The 20955-nt window shown below is 41.8% G+C and overlaps 1 protein-coding gene across 2 annotated transcripts in view; it reads right to left on the minus strand.

Annotated features, from left to right (window-relative positions):
* Window positions 1-15724: 15724 nt before the first annotated feature.
* LOC127636407 (transmembrane protein 132E-like) overlaps window positions 15725-20955 on the minus strand; it is a 509951-nt gene continuing 504720 nt past the window's right edge. For both annotated transcript variants that reach the window (XM_052116876.1, XM_052116866.1), the window contains exon 9: window positions 15725-19153. In XM_052116876.1, the coding sequence (XP_051972836.1) occupies window positions 18083-19153 (1071 nt within the window). In that variant the 3' untranslated portion in view covers window positions 15725-18082. The remainder of the gene's footprint in view (window positions 19154-20955) is intronic.

Consider the following 20955-nt stretch of genomic DNA (forward strand, 5'->3'; position numbering starts at 1 on the left):
AAACATTGCAGTGTTATATTACTGGCTACTCCACCAGTTGATGTGTGTCCCACATGCCAAATACCTGGGGAGTTATATTACATTTCTCCTTTCTAGCTTAATATAAATATTTTGTTACAATCACTTTTGCACCACTGTTCTCTAACTGACAGGGTTGGGCAAAATTCAGTATCTATGAATTTACTCCTTTTCATTTTGTGAAAGGGAATTCAAATTGAATTGTCCTCGACTCCACAGTATGTTAAATTGGAATTTGACAGGAATCATTCCCAAATCAAAATATGGGAACATTTCTTGGAAATTAAGTTATTTCATCATTGTCTGTAAAATTACTTTGTTGAGTAAATAAATATAATGAGGAGAGTAAAATAAATTAAAAACAGATTTCTATTGGTGGCATTTTAGACATTATTTATTTAGATCATCTAATATTTTTGGAAATACTCCATATGTTGAGTTTATGATAACATAAGTAATTGTAAACACAACATATTATTAAAAGAGTGTGAGTTATGCATTTCTTAAGCAGAATAAAGCAGGGTTTAATTTATTTTAATTTTATTCCTACTTCCTTAACCCTATGCTTATGCAGGGTTGGGGAGTAACGGAATATATGTAACGTGAATACGTATTTAAAATACAAAATATAAGTAACTATATTCCACTACAGTTACAATTTACATAATTGGTATTTAGAATACAGTTACATTCAAAAAGTATTTTGATTACTGAAGAGATTATTTTGCATTTTATTGTCAATTTAGTCCTTTCAAATGGAAAAAGTTATACATATAAATGATGTGATTGAAAACAGTGGTGAAAAACTTTCTTATGTTGTGTTACATTCATACGAGCAGATAGAGAAGTAAGTCTGAAGTAAGTTTGGAGCAGAAGTAATATAAATAAACCTTGTGTAAATTGTCAGATTTACGCTAAGCTAAAATGCTATTTCTAGCATGTTACCATGCACAATCATATAATTTTATCAAGAAAATTCATTTTGGATCATAATAGTAAGACTTTTGATATTAAGGCAAAAATCATATTCTTGAGGATCATTTTTGTATTGTTTTCCTGTAATAAAATTTAAATTAGATTGATTTTGTTTTAGAAACAACACTGCTTAAGCTATTTATGTATTTCAGAGAATGTATTTTTAACGTGTATTTGGTCTTACTGTACTGAGTTTTTATTGTCAAAACAAGTGAAATAATCTACCAGTGCTGAAGAAGTAATCCAAAGTATTTAGTATACGTTACTAACCTTGAGTAATCTAATGGAATACATTACAAATGACATTTTACAGCATGTATTCTGTAATCTGTAGTGGAATATATTTCAAAAGTAACCCTCCCAAACCTGTGCATATGTAGGATGAAAATTGTACAGCCATCTACTTTTTGACAATTATTTTTACCTGAAGTCTTTTTTATTTGCTATTCCAGGTATCCCCCAAAAATAAATTTTTGGCCACGTGAACTGACTTTTTTTTAAACATTTAGTTAAATATTTAAGAGAAATTACATCACTACCACTAGAATGCATATGTGGGACCTATATGACACATATATGTTTACTATGATGTTCAATGCATTTAACACGGTTATTACTCTTGAAATACATTGATTGTTTTGTTCAGTTTCTATTTGTTATGTAATTAAATATTTATTATGTTCACGTTCATATTTATGCATAGGATGCAAGTAGAAAGTAGTCTTTCAGCTGATGCTTTTATACAAATTATATTACATTTTAGGGGAAGACTATGTAAATTATATTACATTTAGCCCCCGTTTTAAAAGAATGTGTATTTACTTTAGAGATATACATTTAGCATATACAGGATGATGATGCATCATCCAATTTATTAATAAGGGAAATTACTTCGTTGCCATAGCAAATTATGAAAAGGGACCATCTTATCCCACTACTGGGGAAAGATGACCAACCACCTGGGTCAAGAATCCCTCCAGGGTAAACTTGCCCCAGATGTAATCCTATTTTTATGGAATAAATAAAATACATCTGATTTAATTCTTTGTCATTTATTTTTGATGTATAAAGTACAATATTAAATCATTTGAAATTTTAAACATTTTCATTTTATCAATTTAGTTGAATAATTGAATAACTGAATAATGACAGGGAAATCAAATAAAAGAATCCTAGTCAAAGAAATTCTTTTGAAGGGTAAAATTATTCTATGAATTATATACTGTGCAGGCATATATTCATACTGTATACAGACACCCATATTTTTAATTGAAGGGATGTCATTAAAGTAATATTATTAATTCAGATTGAATTCCACTCTATTAGCCTATTAGGTTTTAAGAAACAGAGAAGATGTTTGGAATATACATCTAATGCATGAAAGTATTTAACAATTACCACATAATTTATAATTAATAATAATTAATAACAATAATAATGATACCAGAAACAACCTTTGCCCCAATTCTGAGTGGAGCATCTTACCCCAAAAATCTAACTTTATCTCGTCACTTCAAAATAAAATCAATATTTTTTTACTCCAGAAATCCAAATTCATTATGCTGTCCACAAATCACCCCTTAACAAATAGCATAACTTTTAATAGACAGCATAATAGAATGAAACAGATAACCATTTTACAGTGACACACAATTAGACCAATTAACTTAAAAACTGTTCATACAGAATAAATGTGACAAATGTTGATATTCAAATTAAATATCAAGAGTAAGAGGAGCACATCTATCCAATAAAGGTGTCAAGATGAGATCTGATGCCATCTATGATCAAGAGAGGGGAGGGGGGAGTAGTCTCATGGAGCAAGAGGTAATATGCCTAGTGACAGAGCGATAGTGAGACAAACAGACCCAAGAGCAGAGGAACAGTTCAATTTCTTTTTTTCACAAAATATAAACAGTCACTGAGCTAAACGAATGTTGGGCATCCCGACACCAGCTTAAGCAGCGGGAACCAATCTCTGAGAAGCGCGGCGTGCTGTGGCCACGCAAGGTGCAATCCGTGAAGAGTGTGTTCGTAGAATGAGTGTGTGCATTGTGGAAGTCAGGAATAGAATAGTGGAATCCTCCATTGAAGCTTAGTGAGGTGCAAAACATCGGCCAGCTGAGAAGGGCAATCTACTCCCAACATGCGGGCAGAGATGAGGTATCCTCCATGGAAGACCAGCTGACAAGCAGCAAACTGGAAGTCAACCACACAACCGACATGAAGGTAACCAACAGATTCACGAGACTGGACCAACCAGGCAGAGAGAGTGAGGTTAGTTACTACACATCCAACAAAATCTAGCAAAGATACTGAAAACACAAAGGGCTTAAGAAGGGAGTGAATTAGAGAAGAACCAGGTGTTGCTAGGCATGTTAATTAGTGGCATGATCAAAGTTCCCCTGGGGACAATCAATGTTCCCATGGAAACACTGGTCATGCATGCCGGCAGCACCTGCGAGACATGGAGGAGAGAAAATAACAAAACATACAAAACAAGCCAACAAACTCACCAGAGCCATGACTCCTGGCGTCCCCGGCAGAATTACCTTGCCAGAGGTTAAACTGATCCATGAGGGCGTGGTACAGGATGTTCCATGCCTGGACCCAACATCTCTCCTCAGGTCCATAACTCTCCCAGTCATCTAGGTATTGTAACCCTCTGCCCCTCCACCTGATGTCGATCAGTTTCCTAACCGTATATGCCGGAGAACCCTTAGAACATAAAATGTGTTTAATTTTGGAGATGCGGAAAACGGGGTGAATACATTTGAGGTGAGGAGGTAGTTTGAGATGGACTGCCACTGGACTAATGACCTCGATGATGAAAAATGACCAGATACACTTGGGACCCAGCTGTTGACAAAATTCTGCCAAAAAATGTGACACAGGATCACTCAAACACTAACCTCAGAGGCGATCAACCATGTCTCTAAGCATGTCATTAATGAGCCCCTGGAAGACGGCAGGGGCTTTGACCAATCTGAAAGGCATAGCCAAATATTCAAAGTGCCCCCTCTGAGTGTTAAAAGATATCTTCCACTCATCCCCCTTCATAATCCAGACAATGTAATAAGCATTGCATAGGTCCAACTTCATAAAGACGGATGCTCCCTGCAAGAGTTCGAAAGCTGAGGACATCAATGGCAAAGGATAGTGATTCTTCACCGTGATATCATTCAGCCCCAGATAATCCATGCAGGGTCTAAGTTAGCCATCCTTCTTCTCCACAAAGAAAATCCCCGCCCCTGCCGGTGATGAGGAAGGGCAGATGAGACCGCTACCAGAGAATCATTGATATACCTGTTCATGGCCTCCATCTCAGGAGCCGAGAGCGAATACAGCTGTCCCTGAGGTGCCGAGGTGCCAGGACGCAATTAAATTGCACAGTCATATGGGCAATGAGGAGGAAGGGTTGCAGTGCGGGACCGGCTGAACCCTGCCCTCAAGTCGTGGTATGTCAATAGTACTCCGGATAAATCAACCGGCTCATCCTGCAACATAACACAAGACTGAACAGGGGAAACAGCAGACTTAAGACAGTGCGACAAACAATAAGGACTCCAAGCAAGAACAGTGTTGGTTGACCAGTCTATGTGTGGGTTGTGCGTTACCAACCAAGGATACCCCAACACTTCCGGTGCTGATGAAGATTGGATCAGGTAAAAAGACAGCTGCTCTGTATGATTGCCAGAGATGAAGGTGACTGGCTTAGTGTACTGGTGATGATGGACAGCGGCGTGCTACTGAGGGTGTGTGCTGTGATGGGTTCATCCAACTGGACCATAGGAAGCCACCATTTAGAAGCCAAGTCAAAATCCATAAAGTTCTCTTCAGCTCCAGAATCACCAAAGCTGAGATCATGTGACGGTGTGCAGATCCATACTGCAGATCCATACTGCAGCCGGGCCAGAAGTGTCCGAAGTTCAGAGGTTTTGTCCAGTGGTATTGTGCTCGCCAATAACCCCTTTCCAACTGACAAGCTGTGTAGGATTATCTATGAACAAAGCACATCAAATGAACAGAACACCACATTCCACAGATGAGAGAGATCCTCCACAGAACCATTAGAGAGCCATAAAAATGAATCCATCACACCTAAATAGCTGAAGGAGACCGTCTCTCCCATATCTGTTTAACTTCAGAGCAGGGTTTGTAATGAAAGTGCTGACCAATAATGAAGACCCTTCTTTGTTCCACAAACTCAACACTCTGTAAGACTAAATGACCAGGTAACACCTCTTGACCTTAATGCATAAATCCACGTGGGCATATCAGGAATGGAGATCGTGAAGACAGTCCCACGGCCTGAAATCAACATAGACCGGAGACAGTGACATTTTTCTTGCTCCCCCGGGACACCTCCTCTCCCCAGCTGCGCATTCCAGAGACATTCTCTCTTAGCTGAGCAGAGACCGCATGGATTTCCCTCTCATTGGTTTAATAGACATCGGTCTCAAAATTGCTAACAATAAGCTGTATTAATCACCAGTAGTTGCCTTAGATATATCTTATGTGTCATGTATGTTTTATATAACCTGTGGAGTTCTTTCTGTGTGTTAAACCTTCATAATAGCTTTATTCTTACAAACTCCTACCTCAATTATAGGAATATAATTATATATGTTATTTGGTATCTTTGTGATGGATGAACAATTTCTAGTAGTTTGATGCAATGTAGATTTGTGCAGGATGCACCATAGGTACACTATGAAAGTTATTTCTTAAAGCGTGTACTAAAACTCTTAAAAGTTTGGGTGCATGCGATCAAGTGGATCTTATGCAAATTACATGCAAGAACAGGAGAACAGGCAGTAGGACCCGCCCAAGCCCATATTTGATTGGGAGAAACACTTGTGGGGATGGATTGCCATGGTTAAATCCCCATGACAATCAGTCCAAGTTGGCTTTTGCTTTTGCTCTTGTTTACTTTTGTTTGCTTGTCCTGCTTGCACGCTCTTCGACCACCAAGAGGTCATTCCAAGATTCATCAACTCTTCCGTCTGAGCCTTCATTAAACCTTGCCGAAGAATAACTCCTCAAAGTCCCTGCTTCCAGCAATTCCTCAAGACGCGGAGAAAACTTCCTTGCACAGCAACGCGTAACCCGGTAACCGGCATAAGAGGTTCCACCCTGCAAAACCATCCATTTACCACAGAGTGGTTTCCCTGAGAACTTAACATCGACTGACCGCCAGCCAATCAGCGCCACCGCGATTCATTCCAGCAAACTCACAGGAGCAACCAAACGCAAGTACAACAGTCTCCTAACTCTTGCTGAACTGGTGCAAATCTTACTAAGCAAACGAACAAAGGTTGAATTGCTATGTGTTGATTATCTCAGGTTGCGCTCTAAGAAATAATGTCTAAGGCTAGACATTTGGGAGTCCATTCATCCTCCATTAATATCATAATTTTTCCTGCCACTGTATGAATGTATGTGTGTGTGTGTGTGTGTTCTCGTTAGTTTAGTTTATGTGTATTAGAGTAGTTCAATAAAGTCTTGTTTAATTTTACATACATGTGTCTTGTGCTGTGTGCTTATTAGTTACTACCTTAAACTGTCGATTTTGTTACCTTGCTTGTAATCATTAATCATGATTTCATGATATTATTACCTTTGGCCACGGGTTAATACCAGAATTGGTAAAATACTCTAATCTCAATTTATTGGTGGACGAATAGTTGATAAAGTGTTAAATGTTAATTCTGAATAATTTACCTATTCATTCACTGCAATTCAATCACCTTTGAGATTTATTGATCCAAAATTCCCTTACAGCTGTGTCTTTGTACCTGACTAGAAGCAGAGAGATGACCCGACCAAGCACAATCAAAGCATAGTCCATTGACGAGGCGTCGCTGTTTCTCCCTAGGTGAGTTCTTCCAACTTGCATGGGCTCAGGGCCGTGATTCTAGTGGCCTGACTATAGAAGCACACCAGGTAGGAGGTCAAGTTCACACCTTAATTTATTTTACTTTTTATTTTTTTTATTTTACTCACTTTGTGTTTAAATGTATATGTTAAATGTAAAACATTTAATATTTTACCACCAAACATGAAAACTGCCCATTTTGCAGTTAGTTTTACTAGTTTAGTTTTATAGAGTACAAGCATCTAGATTTCACCTGGGTCTTTTCGATCCATATGTGCATTTTAGGGGGCACGGTTGCGTGTGCATTCTAGAGTTAAATTCATATTTGAGTTACAGTTGTGCATCCTGTTTACAACATCATTTCAAATTAATTTAAAATTCAGGAGTTGGCATTCTCAGTCCAATTTTGAATGGAGCACCAACCTGCATAATAAAAAAATGAGTTATGTTAACTGTTTATTACTGGTTACAATTAGGCAGACTTACTGAAGAACTTAAAAGTTTACCTGAGGCAGTCTGGCTTGGCACTAAGGCAAATTATTTAATTTCCCCATAGCCCAATAGATCTACCCTGTGATTTATAACTTGTATCTCTGCCTTGATGACAGATGGTCACATTCCTACCTCCCAGAGGAGTGGCCAGTGTGAGCACATGTTAGTATGATTATGTACTTATGTGTCGCATACAGATTGTGTATATTGTTTTTATATTTGGATGTCTGACATAATGTTAGGAGTACCACCCATTGGCTTGATACATAGAAAGTCTCATCATCAAAGCAGATACAAGGCAGATACATTGGGGATGTGACAGGACTATGTATTACTAAGATGCAATAGAGGTATAAGTCCACTGTCATTTTTGGAAGCATGGCAACTGAAGTACAAATTTTTATTCACTGCAGATTATATTTTTTGTACACTTCAGTTCAATAAAAGACCTATAAGCAAGTAAGTCTTGCATCAGCTCAAAGCCTGCATTATTACCCATGAGAGATTGAAATCCAGACTCTACATCCTCAAAGGCTGTTGCAGCCTGTCACAGACGCCATCAGACAGTTGTTTTTGTTCTTTGTTTTTCTACCACCAACCAGAGAGGCGATGTGCAAGTGTGGGAATGCGATAAATAAAACCAATGAAGTTAACCAAAGAATGCTAATCACTAGCCATACTGAAGCACCTACATTTATATTATCTATCATTTATATTTACACTGCTAGTCAAAGATTTGAACATACTTTGAATTTAAGTATATCATATTCTTAATAACCTTTTGATATAAAGAGTCATGCTTAAAAGTTTGAAATTAGTTTAGCAGACACATATAAATTGTGCCAGCATATGAATTTCTGTGCAAGACTAATAGATTACTTTAATTTTTACTAAGAATATCTAATTCAAATAAAAATAAAATTTCTTTACTGGATGATATGGAGCAAATATTAAAGGAAAAGCAGCCAATAATGCTGCCATCATGTGCTATTGGTATCATCGTAAATATGAGTTTCCTACTCGTTGCACTTTAACATCCCCTAGAGACATAATTATGACTGTGCAACTCATAGTTAATGTTGATAATCTAGTTTCAGAGGTGGGAGAAAACATAACATAAAAAATGGCAGATGAGAGTACAGTTTCAATAGTGAATGGTGCTTTTATTAATTTTCCTAGATGCAACTATTCTCTCTATTATCGTCAGCCAGTTGGCTAGCATGTATTACAGTGTCCTCAAGATATACATGAATTAACCTGCATCCTCCATGTTTCCAACAACAAAGCACTTGAAAGTGACATGCTTGTTATAACGACTTTAGAAAGGGGAAATATAATAATTCTGATAAGCACATGAAGGCAGCATAAGTGTCTAGCATCCATGGAAATCATCATGGTTACTGTTGTAACCTCCGTTCTCCGAGGGCAGGAATGAGACGTTGTGTCGAATTAAGGGGTCTTCCTGGGACGCCAAACGTACCTCTGAACCTGAGAAAAGGCCAATGTCAAGTTGGCAGACAGAATTTGCATGGCCTGACCCGGACATACAGGTATAAAGGGAAGTGGGGCAGCGAGTGCCTGTCAGGATTTTGCACTGAGGAGCTGAAAATAAGGTACGACCGTTTACAGTGGTAGGTCTAGTGCTGTGGCAGGAGGGACACAACGTCTCATTCCAACAGTACAACAGTAACCACGATGTTCCCCTTCTGTCACTCACTCGACGTTGAGTCGAATGAAGTGACACAAGGGGTCCCATATAAAAACACCACGCACTGACCGTGTTACGTGACAGGTGCAAGCAGGCTACTGCATGCTAGAGGCAACTGTGTCGGCTGCACATAGCCCTCCCCAACGGCCCCAAAGAGGTGTCACATACAGACCTTAGGTTCCCCGCACCCCTGAGAGGGGGAACAGGCGCTACATGGCTAGCCTGGGAGCAAGCCAGGCAGCTGCGCCTTTTCTATTACTATGTCTTTCACATAGGATGTGAATCTTAACGCTAAGATTTCCCTGTCCTATTCTTTCAGGGGGAAAAGACCCTGCGGAGGCCACATCCTGCCCAGTCTAGGGGGAGGTAACATGTGACAAATACACCACGAGGCTTGTGAATCCGTATGTGGGAAATGGCGTGGTGGTAGGTCTAGCCTAATGAGAGGGGATTCTACAAGCACGACAACTGGGTCAGCAGGGCTGCCCAAGGGAAACGCGGGTCTGCCGACGGGGGACCGTACCGCGGAAAATAATTCACAGGGAGTTTGCCTGAAAAGGGAACTAAGCCCGTGGAGCCTGACCCCAGTACAGAGCACATGTGACAAGGCTAGTGAGGAGAACATCCATGGAGCGACGCTTAGTGGCTAACCTGGGATAGAAGCCGCACTGGATCAACTTGGTGAAGGGCGCTGTGCACCTGGTCGGTTGTGCCATGTTACCGAGTTCTACCGGCTCGGATCTGACAAAACACTGGACGAGACTGACTCAACCCTGAGATTTGGCAAAGGTATTGGGTGTTTCCCAGCCTGCTGCTCTGCAGATGTCCGCTAAAGAGGTGCCCACGAGGATGCAACACTTCTCGTAGAGTGTGCTCGAACCCGCAAGGGGGCAGGCACGGCCTGAGTGTGATAAGCTAAGAAAATAGCATCAATGACCCAGTGAGCTAACCTCTGTTTGGAGACGACGTTCCCTTTCTGCTGGTTGCCGAAGCAGACAAAGGGCTACTCAGAACATCTAGAGCGTGCGGTCCAAATAGATAGGCAAAGCACGTACTGGACACATCAACGAGATGGCTGGGTCTGCCTCCTCCCGGGACAGCTTGCTTGCAGGCTCATGACCTGGTCCCTGAAGTGGGATTGTAGGAACCTTGGGCACGTAGTCCGGTCGTGGCCTCAGGATAACGTGAGAATGTGCCAGACCGAACTCCAAGCAGGTGTCGCTGACAGAGAACACATGCAGGTCCCCAACCCTCTTGATGGAGGCTAAAGCGATCAGGAGGGCCGTCTTCAGAGAGAAGGCCTTGAGCTCAACTGAATCAAGAGGCTCGATGGGGGGTCGCTGATGGCATGAGAGGACCACAGAGAGATCACAGGAGGGGAACAGGCTAGGCCGGGGAGGGTTCAGTCTCCGGGCGCCATTCAGGAAACTGATAATCAAGTCGTGCTTACCTAGGGACTTGCCATCTACTGGGCTGCGATAGATGGAGGTGAACAGCCTCCCCTCCAGCCTCTCCTGCAGGAATGAAAGCACTGACTGAACTGCGCACCTCTGCGGGTCTTCGGCTCGAGAACAACACCAATTCGTGAACAAGCGCCACTTTAGGACGTAAAGTTGCCTGGTGGAGGGAGCTCTGGCTTGATTGATCTTGTACAACTGCAGGTGGTAGATCCACTAGATCTTCCACATCCCGTCCAGGGGCTAGACGTGGAGGTTCCAGATGTCTGGGTGCGGGTGCCAGAGGTCTTTCCTCAGGGGAATTTTCCAGGGAGGTGCTGTCGAGAGGAGCGTAAGATCCAGAACCAGGCCCGGGTGGGCTAGTAAGGGTCCGATCTTGCAAAGCACCGGTGCAAGAAGGCTCACTGGGGGAAATGCGTACTTGTGCAGCCCCCGTGGCCAGCTGTGTGCCAGCGTGTCTGTCCCGAGAGTACCAGAGTGGGCAGTGGGAGTTGTCTTGGGAGGCAAAGAGATCTATCTGTGCCTTGCTGAATTGGTCCCATATCAGCTGGACCACCTGGGGGTGGAGCCTACACTCTCTGCTGGGCGAACCCTGCCGCAACAGCCCATCCGCCATCGTGTTGCAGTTGCCAGGGATGTGAGTGGCTCCAAAGGAGGAGATGGCGGGCGAGTTGTGACATATGACGAGAGCGCACGCCGCCTTGACGATTTATCTACGTTACCGTTGCAGTGCTGTCTGAAAGGATCAACCCGAGTGGCACGGCCGCGGCTGAGGATAACATATGCCCCAGGAGCCTCTGGAATTACTTTAGAGGAACCGTTGTGCTGGGCTCTAAGAGAGCGAGTCACCTGAGCACTGACTAAGCGCGCTCGTTGGTGAGACGCGCTGTCATTGAGACCGAGTCTAACTCCATGCCGAGAAAAGAGATGCTCTGAATCGGGATGAGCTTGCTCTTTTCCCAGTTGACCTGAAGCCCTAGATGGCTGCGGTGCCTGAGCACCTAGTCCCTGTGAGCGCACAGTAACTCTCGAGAGTGAGCCAGGATGAGCCAGTCGTTGAGGTAATTGAGTATGCGGATGCCCACTTACCTTAGCGGGGCAAGAGCTGCATTTGCAATCTTCGTGAAGACGCGAGGGTACAGGGACTGGCCAATGGGGAGGACCTTGTACTGATATGCCTGGCCGTCGAAAGCGAACCGTAAGAAGGGTTGTGTCGAGGCAGAATGGAGACGTGGAAGTACGCGTCCTTCAGGTCTACTGCTGCGAACCAATCTAGCTCTCGAATGCAGGTAAGAATCTGTATCTGCGTGAGCATTTTGAACGGGAGTCTGTGTAAGGCCCGGTTGAGAACTCGCAGGTCCATGATTGGTCGCAACCCGCCTTTTTTTTTTGGGTACGATGAAGTAAGTGATGTAGAAACCATTCTCCATCTCGGCTGCAGTTATGGGCTCTATTGCATCCTTGAGGAGCAGGGTCGTGATCTCTGCTCGTAAGGCACTGGCTTTCTCGCCGCACACGGAGGTGGAGCGAACACTGCTGAAACGAGGCGGGAGCCAACCAAACTGAATCACGTAGCCGAGTCTGATGGTCCTGGCCAGCCAGCCACGGATTGGGAAGTGAAAGCCACGCATCCAAACTCCGCGTGAGGGGTACTAACGTGTCGTTTTTGACATACCGGGCGGGGCTTCGCGGCAGGGGGGAGCAGGTAATAGCGTTTCGGAAGTCAGAAGAGTGTCTCGAGGCTTGGGTGCTGAGAAAAGACTCAAAGCACTTACCTTGCTCCGTGCACCCGGCAGGGGGCGGGTTAGATTCTGAGGAAGAGGTCCTAGAGGGGCGTCTTCGGAACTCATCAGAACTGGCTGGCCGGGGCTGAGCAGTCGTGGGGCCGGAGGCGAGGAAACTGCGTCCGGGGAGCCAGGACTGTAGAGTTTTGGGGCCGAGGTGCCATGATATAGGGAGTGAGGAAATCGCTCTTTATTGAGAATGTGGGTGCCGCAGCCTGAAGGCGGTGTGGCAAATTAAACAAGGATTCTCCTCCCGGCCCTCCACCGGGGGACATAGTGGTCTTGGCACCAGCTCCGGAGTGAACGTCTGACTTCCTGGGTTGCCCGTCTCAGGAGCGCTTCGGAGCTTTCCTGGTCCTGGAGACGGGGGGCGTGTACACCACCTGCGAGGTGCTCGACGCTGGGGCTGAGAGCTGGGCCCGGGTTGAGGCAGAGCTACCTGTTGTTTAGCCTCAGGCGGGGCATGCTGGATGGCGGCAAGATGTGCCATCTGCTACCTCACTGCCGAAAACTGCTGGGCGAAGTCATCGACGTGTCGCCGAAGAGTTGTCCGGTGGCGCTGTAGACTTTCGAGGTGATGATGTCATTATACGGGCTCTGGAGGGGTGTACTGGGTGGTCCCGCCAGGTGGTGGTGTTCTTGGGCACAAGTGGATCGCAACCGCTCTGTCTACCTGGGGGACCTCTGAGCCGCACTCATCCCGAGCTCGGACGGAAGCAAGCAAGCAAGCGTGCAAGGGGGGCAGGTTTGTGGGGATTTACTCGGCGAAACCAAGCATGTCGTCATCCCCAAATTGCCTTCATCGCCAGCCGGATCATCCTCAATCCCGTGGGAAGAAGGAACGATGCGGGGGCGGCTGAAGTGGCTTTCTCGTGAGAAAAGAAAGCCGCGACCGCAATGTTGCCATGGCTATGTTCTCACACTGAGAACATGAACCATTCATAAAAAGCTGCCTGCATGTGATCGCAGCCCAGTTACGCGAGGCAGCTTTTATGACCGTCAGAAGTGGAGAGAAATCAACCGCATCCAGGAACTACACAGAGGCAGAAAGTCATCTTTAAAAAGACGCGTCCTGAAAAGGACGTTCAACGCCTGCTGTGTATTGCTCTTTTATGAGTGGGAACTCAAACTCTTTCAGAGGAAATAAACTCTTTTTAGGAGGAGAAACACTCTTTCAGGCAATGAAAGCACTGTCGAAGCACCGAGGGGCTTAGACTGCACAGCGTGCAGAGAGAGAACGCCAGCTGGAAACACGCCGTAGATCCAACAGCAGTGCTTCTTGCCAACAGAGGTGAAATAGTGGTGAACTTAGCTTGCTGTTGCACAAACATTCGGCTCCGAAGGAAAATTCTGACTGGCACTCGCTACCCCGCTTCCCTTTATACCCGTATGTCTGGGGCGGGGCATGCAAATTCTGTCTGCCAACTTGACATTGTCCTTTTCTCAGGTTCAGAGGTACGTTTGACATCCCAGGAATACCCCATGTGTCACTTCATTCGACACAACATCGAGTGAATGACAGAAGGGGAACCTTCAATACTAGTTATAAAGCAACCCAGGAGACACATCCAACAAAAGATCATTTTGATTTGTTTAGCATTTTTGGTAATCGTATTTCTCATACATTTATGCATTTTTGCATAGTTTTGTTGACTTTAATTGTAAAATGTGGAAAATAGTAATACTAAAAATGTGTATATTTTGACTGGCAGTGTATAATATTTAATTATTTAAATCAGTGCATTGCATTAGGTTTTGTAAAGTCTCCTCTTAGGACATATGAAGTTAAACCCATTTAGTGTAGCTACTGTATAATGAGTTACAGCTTTATAACCTTCTGCACATAATATAATATTCATGTTTACGCCATATGTTTGTCTCATTTAACACATTTGTGTGACTTGTTATGATAGAGGATGAAGTTTGCAATTTAATATAAAACATAAATTGGTTCTCAAATCATACAAAATGATTTTTTCAACAAAAATATCCTTAAAATCAAACACTGATATTCATCAATACAGTTTTCGAGGATGTGGGCATGTCACACAACCTGTAATTTGGATAGCTTTTACATAGTGACATATTCCTTTGTACCAAAATAATGTAGAATTTTCTTGAATATCATTTTCTTTGAAGCCAAAAATGAAGATTTTGAAAAGGTTGTCTCCTTCATTTAAAATTGGATAAGACTATTTATTTTTATATATTTTAACTATGCATTTTTATTATTTGCATTTTACACTGTTTTTCACTGCTGTCCATAAAAGCAGAACAGACTCGCCAATACAGGGTTGCGACTGGTCCATCCGTCTGTGACAGACCAGTCCTTCCATGCATCCTTACATACGAACATCTGTCTGTCTGTCTGTCTGTCTGTCAATCGATCAGTCTATCTGTCTGTCTGTTCATCCATTCGTCTGTCTATCAATCTACTGTATAAATATACTGTATGTGTTGTCAGAAAAAGACAAAACACCAAATTTATGCATTGTATTTTCTTTAGTACTTACATATAAGGAGGGAATAACAACAGATAATTTTTTTTCGGGAGGATACAGGAAGTTGTAACAGTGCTCTGTACATTAAGGGTGTGACAGCACGTGGCTGACAGTACCGTGCTTCAGCAGGTCATAGAGTACAGCTCAAATCATTACTCCACATCACAGCATGTGGTCAAGGCAAAGGCCTAGTAGCAGCTCCTCTTATGAAAGAAAAATGAGAGTGCAGATATTTCAACTGCTGTTTTATACAAACAAAATCTGATGGAAGTATAAAACAATATTAAATTGAAGAAAGTGATGTCACAAATACTTGACATAAATAGCACAATAATCTTAGAAATGAAAGAAAAATGTGAATGAGCTGCTACCAGAAGCTTGCTAGTAGTCATACTGAGCCATTGTACCCCGTCAGAAGACCGTACGGTAATAATACACTGGAATTTATGCTCATTTTGACCGTCAATGTACAGTTGAAAAGTTTACATTCAGTGCACTCCAACTGTCAATCAAAACTCCATACCTTGACATGTTTACACATCATCAGTTAACGTTTCATTATACTCATTGGAAGCCTTTGTCAAAAAGGTGCATGGGGCTACAAATCATTGAAAAACGATGAAGGTATGTCAGTGTTAAGTTCTCTTTGACTCTTAACTAGAGTGCAAAGGGCCTCTGATTTACTTAGGGTTTATAGTAAAAAAAAATAAAAAAATAGGGCCCTTTGCACTATATATATACTGTATATATATATATATATATATATATATATATATATATATATATATATATATATATATATATATATATATATATATATAATAATTATAATAATAATAATAATAAAATATCATAAATATATTATAGAATATATATATAATAAAAATAAATCTATAAAAAAAGGTGTTCCCTCCTGGTTACAGGAAAATTACTAATACAACTTATGAAAACAAAGGGCACATCCTTAAGCACAGTGGGAAATTAATCACTTTAATACAGTGTATGACTGTAGACGTCCTGAATAAACTGGAAGGACTGTAACCCTGAAACTAACCTTTGATAGGTCAGCAGCAATATTGGTATTTTAATTGTGCCCCACCACAAAAAATATTTCCAGACACATTACCTGCTTAACCATTTTTAAACAAGTACATGTTTACATATTTGGGCTTGTATTGAGCTACTGTGCTACCAAACATGGCAAATTTGCCACAAACTTTCCACAAATTTGCCACTGATTATTTTCACATGCAAATGAGCTTTGCTGCAAATTGTTCATTGTTGCCAAATATTTGCTGTAGGTTCACCACTAGTGAACAGCTGCAAACTTCTGGCAAACATTTGCATGAATCAAAAGCTCATTTACATGTGAAAATAATGAGTGGCAAAATTGTGGCTAGTTTGCCAGAACTCTTTTTTTAAGGGTTCACAGCTTTGTTTTTTTAACAAGTCTAGCGAGCTTAAAAGATAAAAACAAACAAATTAAATTCTACGGTCTACTTCCTTTTTCCACGTGCCATTAGGCTTATCACATGGTCGAGCAGTCAGGCTTTCAAAGTAACCTATATTTTTTTGACCGGGAGCCCATTCAAAGCGCACAAAGATGAGGATTGTTCCAGCGACTTGGAAAAACAGGCAGTGGACAGGCCACACATACTGTACTGATGATGATATTACTGTCACGTGCACTGTTACCAAGATGTACCGGCAAGCAGAAAACCGAAGTACACTTTGGCCTTAACAAACATAATATAAATAAGAAATCCCAAAACCAGCAAATTACATTGTGGCAAAGTTACAACTAGTATTTATATATTTATGGTATATTAAGTAACATATGTAATTGTGGTGCTATAGTGATATTTAGGGCAAACTTACTCAATAACCACAATAATCAACCCCTCCAGTGTGTTTGCATAGCATTTTGTCCTTACAAAAGATATTTACTATATTACCACTTGGGTGGGAATTCATGGTGAGACCATTAAAGAGACAGAAAAAGAGCAAGAGAAAAAAGAGCCTTACTTAAATTTAAGTATCTGGCTATGTCCCTATATGGCATCTGCCTTCCTTGTTCCTCATGAGTTATTGGGAGTTAAGCTTCAGGAGTCATTATGTACTGAACATGGAATGTACCTGGAAGGGAGAGCACAGAAGGGCAGGTCTGGCACATGCATGTAATGAATAGTAACATGATATGTCCTCTAGTATTGTTTATGTATGATTAGATAATTCTCACAATACAAACATATACAAAGTAAAAAAGTAAACAACACAGAGCCAATTGTGCCTTCAAGTCTCCATTCATGCAGAGGAATGTTGGAACAATGTACAATCTCCCGCCTTGCCCCATGCTGACACGCATTCAATTCAGATTTAGACATCTGTAGAGTTGCCCAGTTTTGACCCTTACCAATGTGAACAAACATGGTGTCAGCACAGAGAGAGATTGTGACTATTGTAATCTGTTTAATAAGGCATTTTACTTAACTAAGACAGTGAGAGAACCAAAGATGGCATCATCCAGATTTAGAAGAAGTATGAAACACTGAAGTCAAATGAAGAACAAATTCAACAACCAAGGCATGTGTTGGACCAAGATAACATTAAAAGAAAGGGAGGGTGAAGGGGTGGAATAAAATCATTAAACTTTTCCAACAATTACAGAAAGAATACATGGCATGTCCTAATGAATGTTCATTACAGTTGCAGTGGCTAAGTGTCAGGTTTATCAATGATGGCATGACAATGATCCATCTCAAACACAAATCTGGGACAGAATTAGAATCTGCTCTTCAAAGGCCTCTTTGTTGGAGAAGAATCTATTGAGTTAAAATAATAATAAGAAGAAAAATGGACACAGTGCCAAGATTCCAGGCATTCCTCTGAGGAAGATCATGTCCACAACAGGGTGACCATCACATCCTTGCCGCAAGAATGATTGAGTCTTTTAGGAATTTGTTTTTATATCAGTGCTCACAAACAAAACTCTATGTGTTTCCTTAAAGATTGTAGACACTCTTCAATTGACCAGCAATCAGACACACTGCTAAAGCCACTTTCTTGTCTTTGGCTTTCCAGACAGTGTTATGAATAGTTTTTGTTCAAACAAGTGCCAAACATGTAAGAGAAACAGCACTGTGCAGAAACCCCCAACAAAACTGGACACTAGGCCTTGGTTGTTTTTTTCTTGTGAAAGGTAGCTCCTCTAGAGTGAATATTAAGAGAGAAAAATAGAAAGGAACATCTTTAGAAAGTTCATAGACCAATCAGGCTATTTCCTTTATCCTGCGCATGTAGTCGTGCAGTTCCTCTGGGTTCTGGAAGCCCATGTCTTGGCATACCCACTGAATGTCCTCCTCATTGGCAATGGGAATGGAGTTGTAAGGTAACTCCTCCATGGGAAGGGTAAAAGTGGTGAACTTAACACGCTTGCGCTTGGAGGTCGGTGAGTTGGCTTCTTCTCCGTGGTCCTTGGTGGAACCGCCAGAGCTGCCATCTCCTCGGCCATGGACCTGGCTTTGTACACTGGTCTGGGAGCTGCCACTGCTGTGGTGATCTCCATGACAACAAGTCTGTACCCCTTCCAAGGTATTGCTGGGACTCTCCACTGTTTGGGGTGAGAGATCGCTCTGAGTGCGCAAGGGTTCACCATTGCCCAAGAACACCCAATGGTGGGAATGGTCCATGTTGGCTTGGCCTTCGGGTGGGATACGTTTATGGCGATACTTCAGCACAAACACAATGCAATTGATAAGAAAGACCAGTATGGCAAGACAAAACACGCCAAGAAGAGCATACATGCCGATCTCTAGGTCAGTCATACTACGAGGACTATGGACAAAGTCATCTTCCTCATCATCTTCTTCAGTTGGTTCCTCCTGATTACTGGTTGTAGGGAAGTTGGTGTAATCGATGGGCACGCTTGCTGGTTGCTCATTAGATGGCTCAAATCCTGCACCACCTGCATTGGGATCAATGGCAGGCCTTCTTGTGTTGGCAGGCATTCTGGAGTCTATTTCAGTTTCTGTATCCACTTCCTCATCAGAGTCTTCATCTAGTCCAAAGCGGACTTTGATGAACACAGGAGAGGAGGCAATGATGCTTTTGCGTTTAGTCTTCTGGCAGGCTTCACAGATGGTCATCTCCACATGCACAATGTCTCCAGAGCCCTCACCCTCTGCAACAATGACCGGCCAGCGCTGTTGGGGTTGTTGGGATATTGTAACCACCTTGTCGTCCACTGCAGAGGCATTGAGGTTGTAGTCCTTAGGGTCATACATGCTCAGGAGGGCAGCGGTATTGTCACTGTAGTAAACCCAGACGGACAAACTGGCCTCCTAGAAACACAAAAAGAATGAAATTATTCATAACATGAATTAAAATTATATGCAACAGTTGTCTTCTTTAATCATATTTTACTGTATTGTCTTCATGTCGGCATGACAGAAACAGCTCACTGAACAATCAAAACTAGCCCAAAACTAGTCTAATGACCAAAGAAAAAGAAAAGAAAACTGTCATTAACCTAGCCTATTATCAAAACTACTGTATATAAATATAGTTATAAATATAAATAAGCCACTCCCATCCCATACCAGACTGTATTTGTTACACACTTCAGATGTCTCTTAATTTGTAGGTCTAGTGAAGTGGGCAAATGCAGAGCACAATTAGAATTATGGAAGTAAACACCCATTTGAGAAAAATATATATTTTTATAAATAGACCTATATAAATGTAATATACATGTATCTGTACTGCAACAAAGGGATGTTCAAAGAGTGCAACAGACTGGAACAGAACGTGGGACCTCGAGTCATGCTTTTTAAACTTCTTTTAACTCGACAGAGTGTTTTTTTCATTGCTTATGCTGCGAGATGATGATAAGAGAGCAATATGCAATGGCCAAAGACCTCCCTCTGTCATATGTGCACATAGACAGACAAAAAAAGAATAGCTCATATAGAATATAAGAACATATTGTCTTCCTTCAATTGTCTGTGGTTTAACAAGGTTGACTTGCTAAATTCTAATATTTAATAAAATAATAATTACAGTATGATACTGTACAGAATTTATCCAACAACAGTATAGCTAGGCCATTTGGCCCAATTTTCAAACTACATGAGCGGAGAACATTATTAAAGTATTGTGACAACCCTACAACCCTAAGGTGTAGTTTCTACAGCTGTATCTGAATTCACTCATTTAAGATCTCATATGTTATTAACTATGTACTGTACAGTAATGAGTGAGTGAGACACAGCATATGGATAAAAGTGCCAATAGTACAGTAATTTCTCAGACACTTATTGCTGTCTGATGCATCCCATGAGTTCAGCAATGCAGAGAAATGTCAATAGTATGGGCAAAATCTTTCGTTTGCCATCTTCTCTGTCCACAATGTCAGCTGTATTCCTATGTATCTTGGTGTTGTGCTGATGTTTAAATCATCACTATAGGAACCAAGGTACAGTAGATATACAGTAACAGATATTGACTATACTGTCTGAATAGATGCATCAGATTTCATTACGTCCAAAATGACAGTGCTGCCAGTCAGTACTGTAGACTGAATTTGAAAAACAAATCAGATTTATGTGCAGTGTAAAAAAGCGAGAGAGCTAGAATTAGCAAAGTGTACTTCTAATGCAATAATTTTTTATAGCTTGATCTTTTCTACAGAGAGATTGTCAATCCTGAGACTTTTGCCACATTTGTCTCCAGCTTTTGATAGCCTTGTTCAAATGTACTTGATGTTGAGCTTGGTCTATACAGAACACATCAAGAGACATGCAGCTAGCATCATAGCAGGTTGCAAGCTTTGACCGTAGTCATGGAACATAAACTGAGGGGAAATGGCACTAATGTGATGCTTGTGTTCTTGTCACCTCATAACAAGCTTGAGCTTGACAGTTGCCTTTCTGTCTTTGCTGCCTTAAAAAACAGCACAATGCCTTTCACCTGTTAGCAGACAAAATGAAAGCCACTCTGCCAGAGTGATTTTATCCACAAATTAAGTGTTGCTCTTCTTTTATATTCAGAAGAGAAGTATTTATCTGCCTCCAGTCAGCAACAGCCTGCTGTGAGACAGTAAAAACTCCTCTGTCGCACTGCTAACTTCAAGGTTGCTCTGACA

Source organism: Xyrauchen texanus, chromosome 4 (genome assembly GCF_025860055.1).
Source record: "Xyrauchen texanus isolate HMW12.3.18 chromosome 4, RBS_HiC_50CHRs, whole genome shotgun sequence".
Lineage (NCBI taxonomy): Eukaryota > Metazoa > Chordata > Actinopteri > Cypriniformes > Catostomidae > Xyrauchen > Xyrauchen texanus.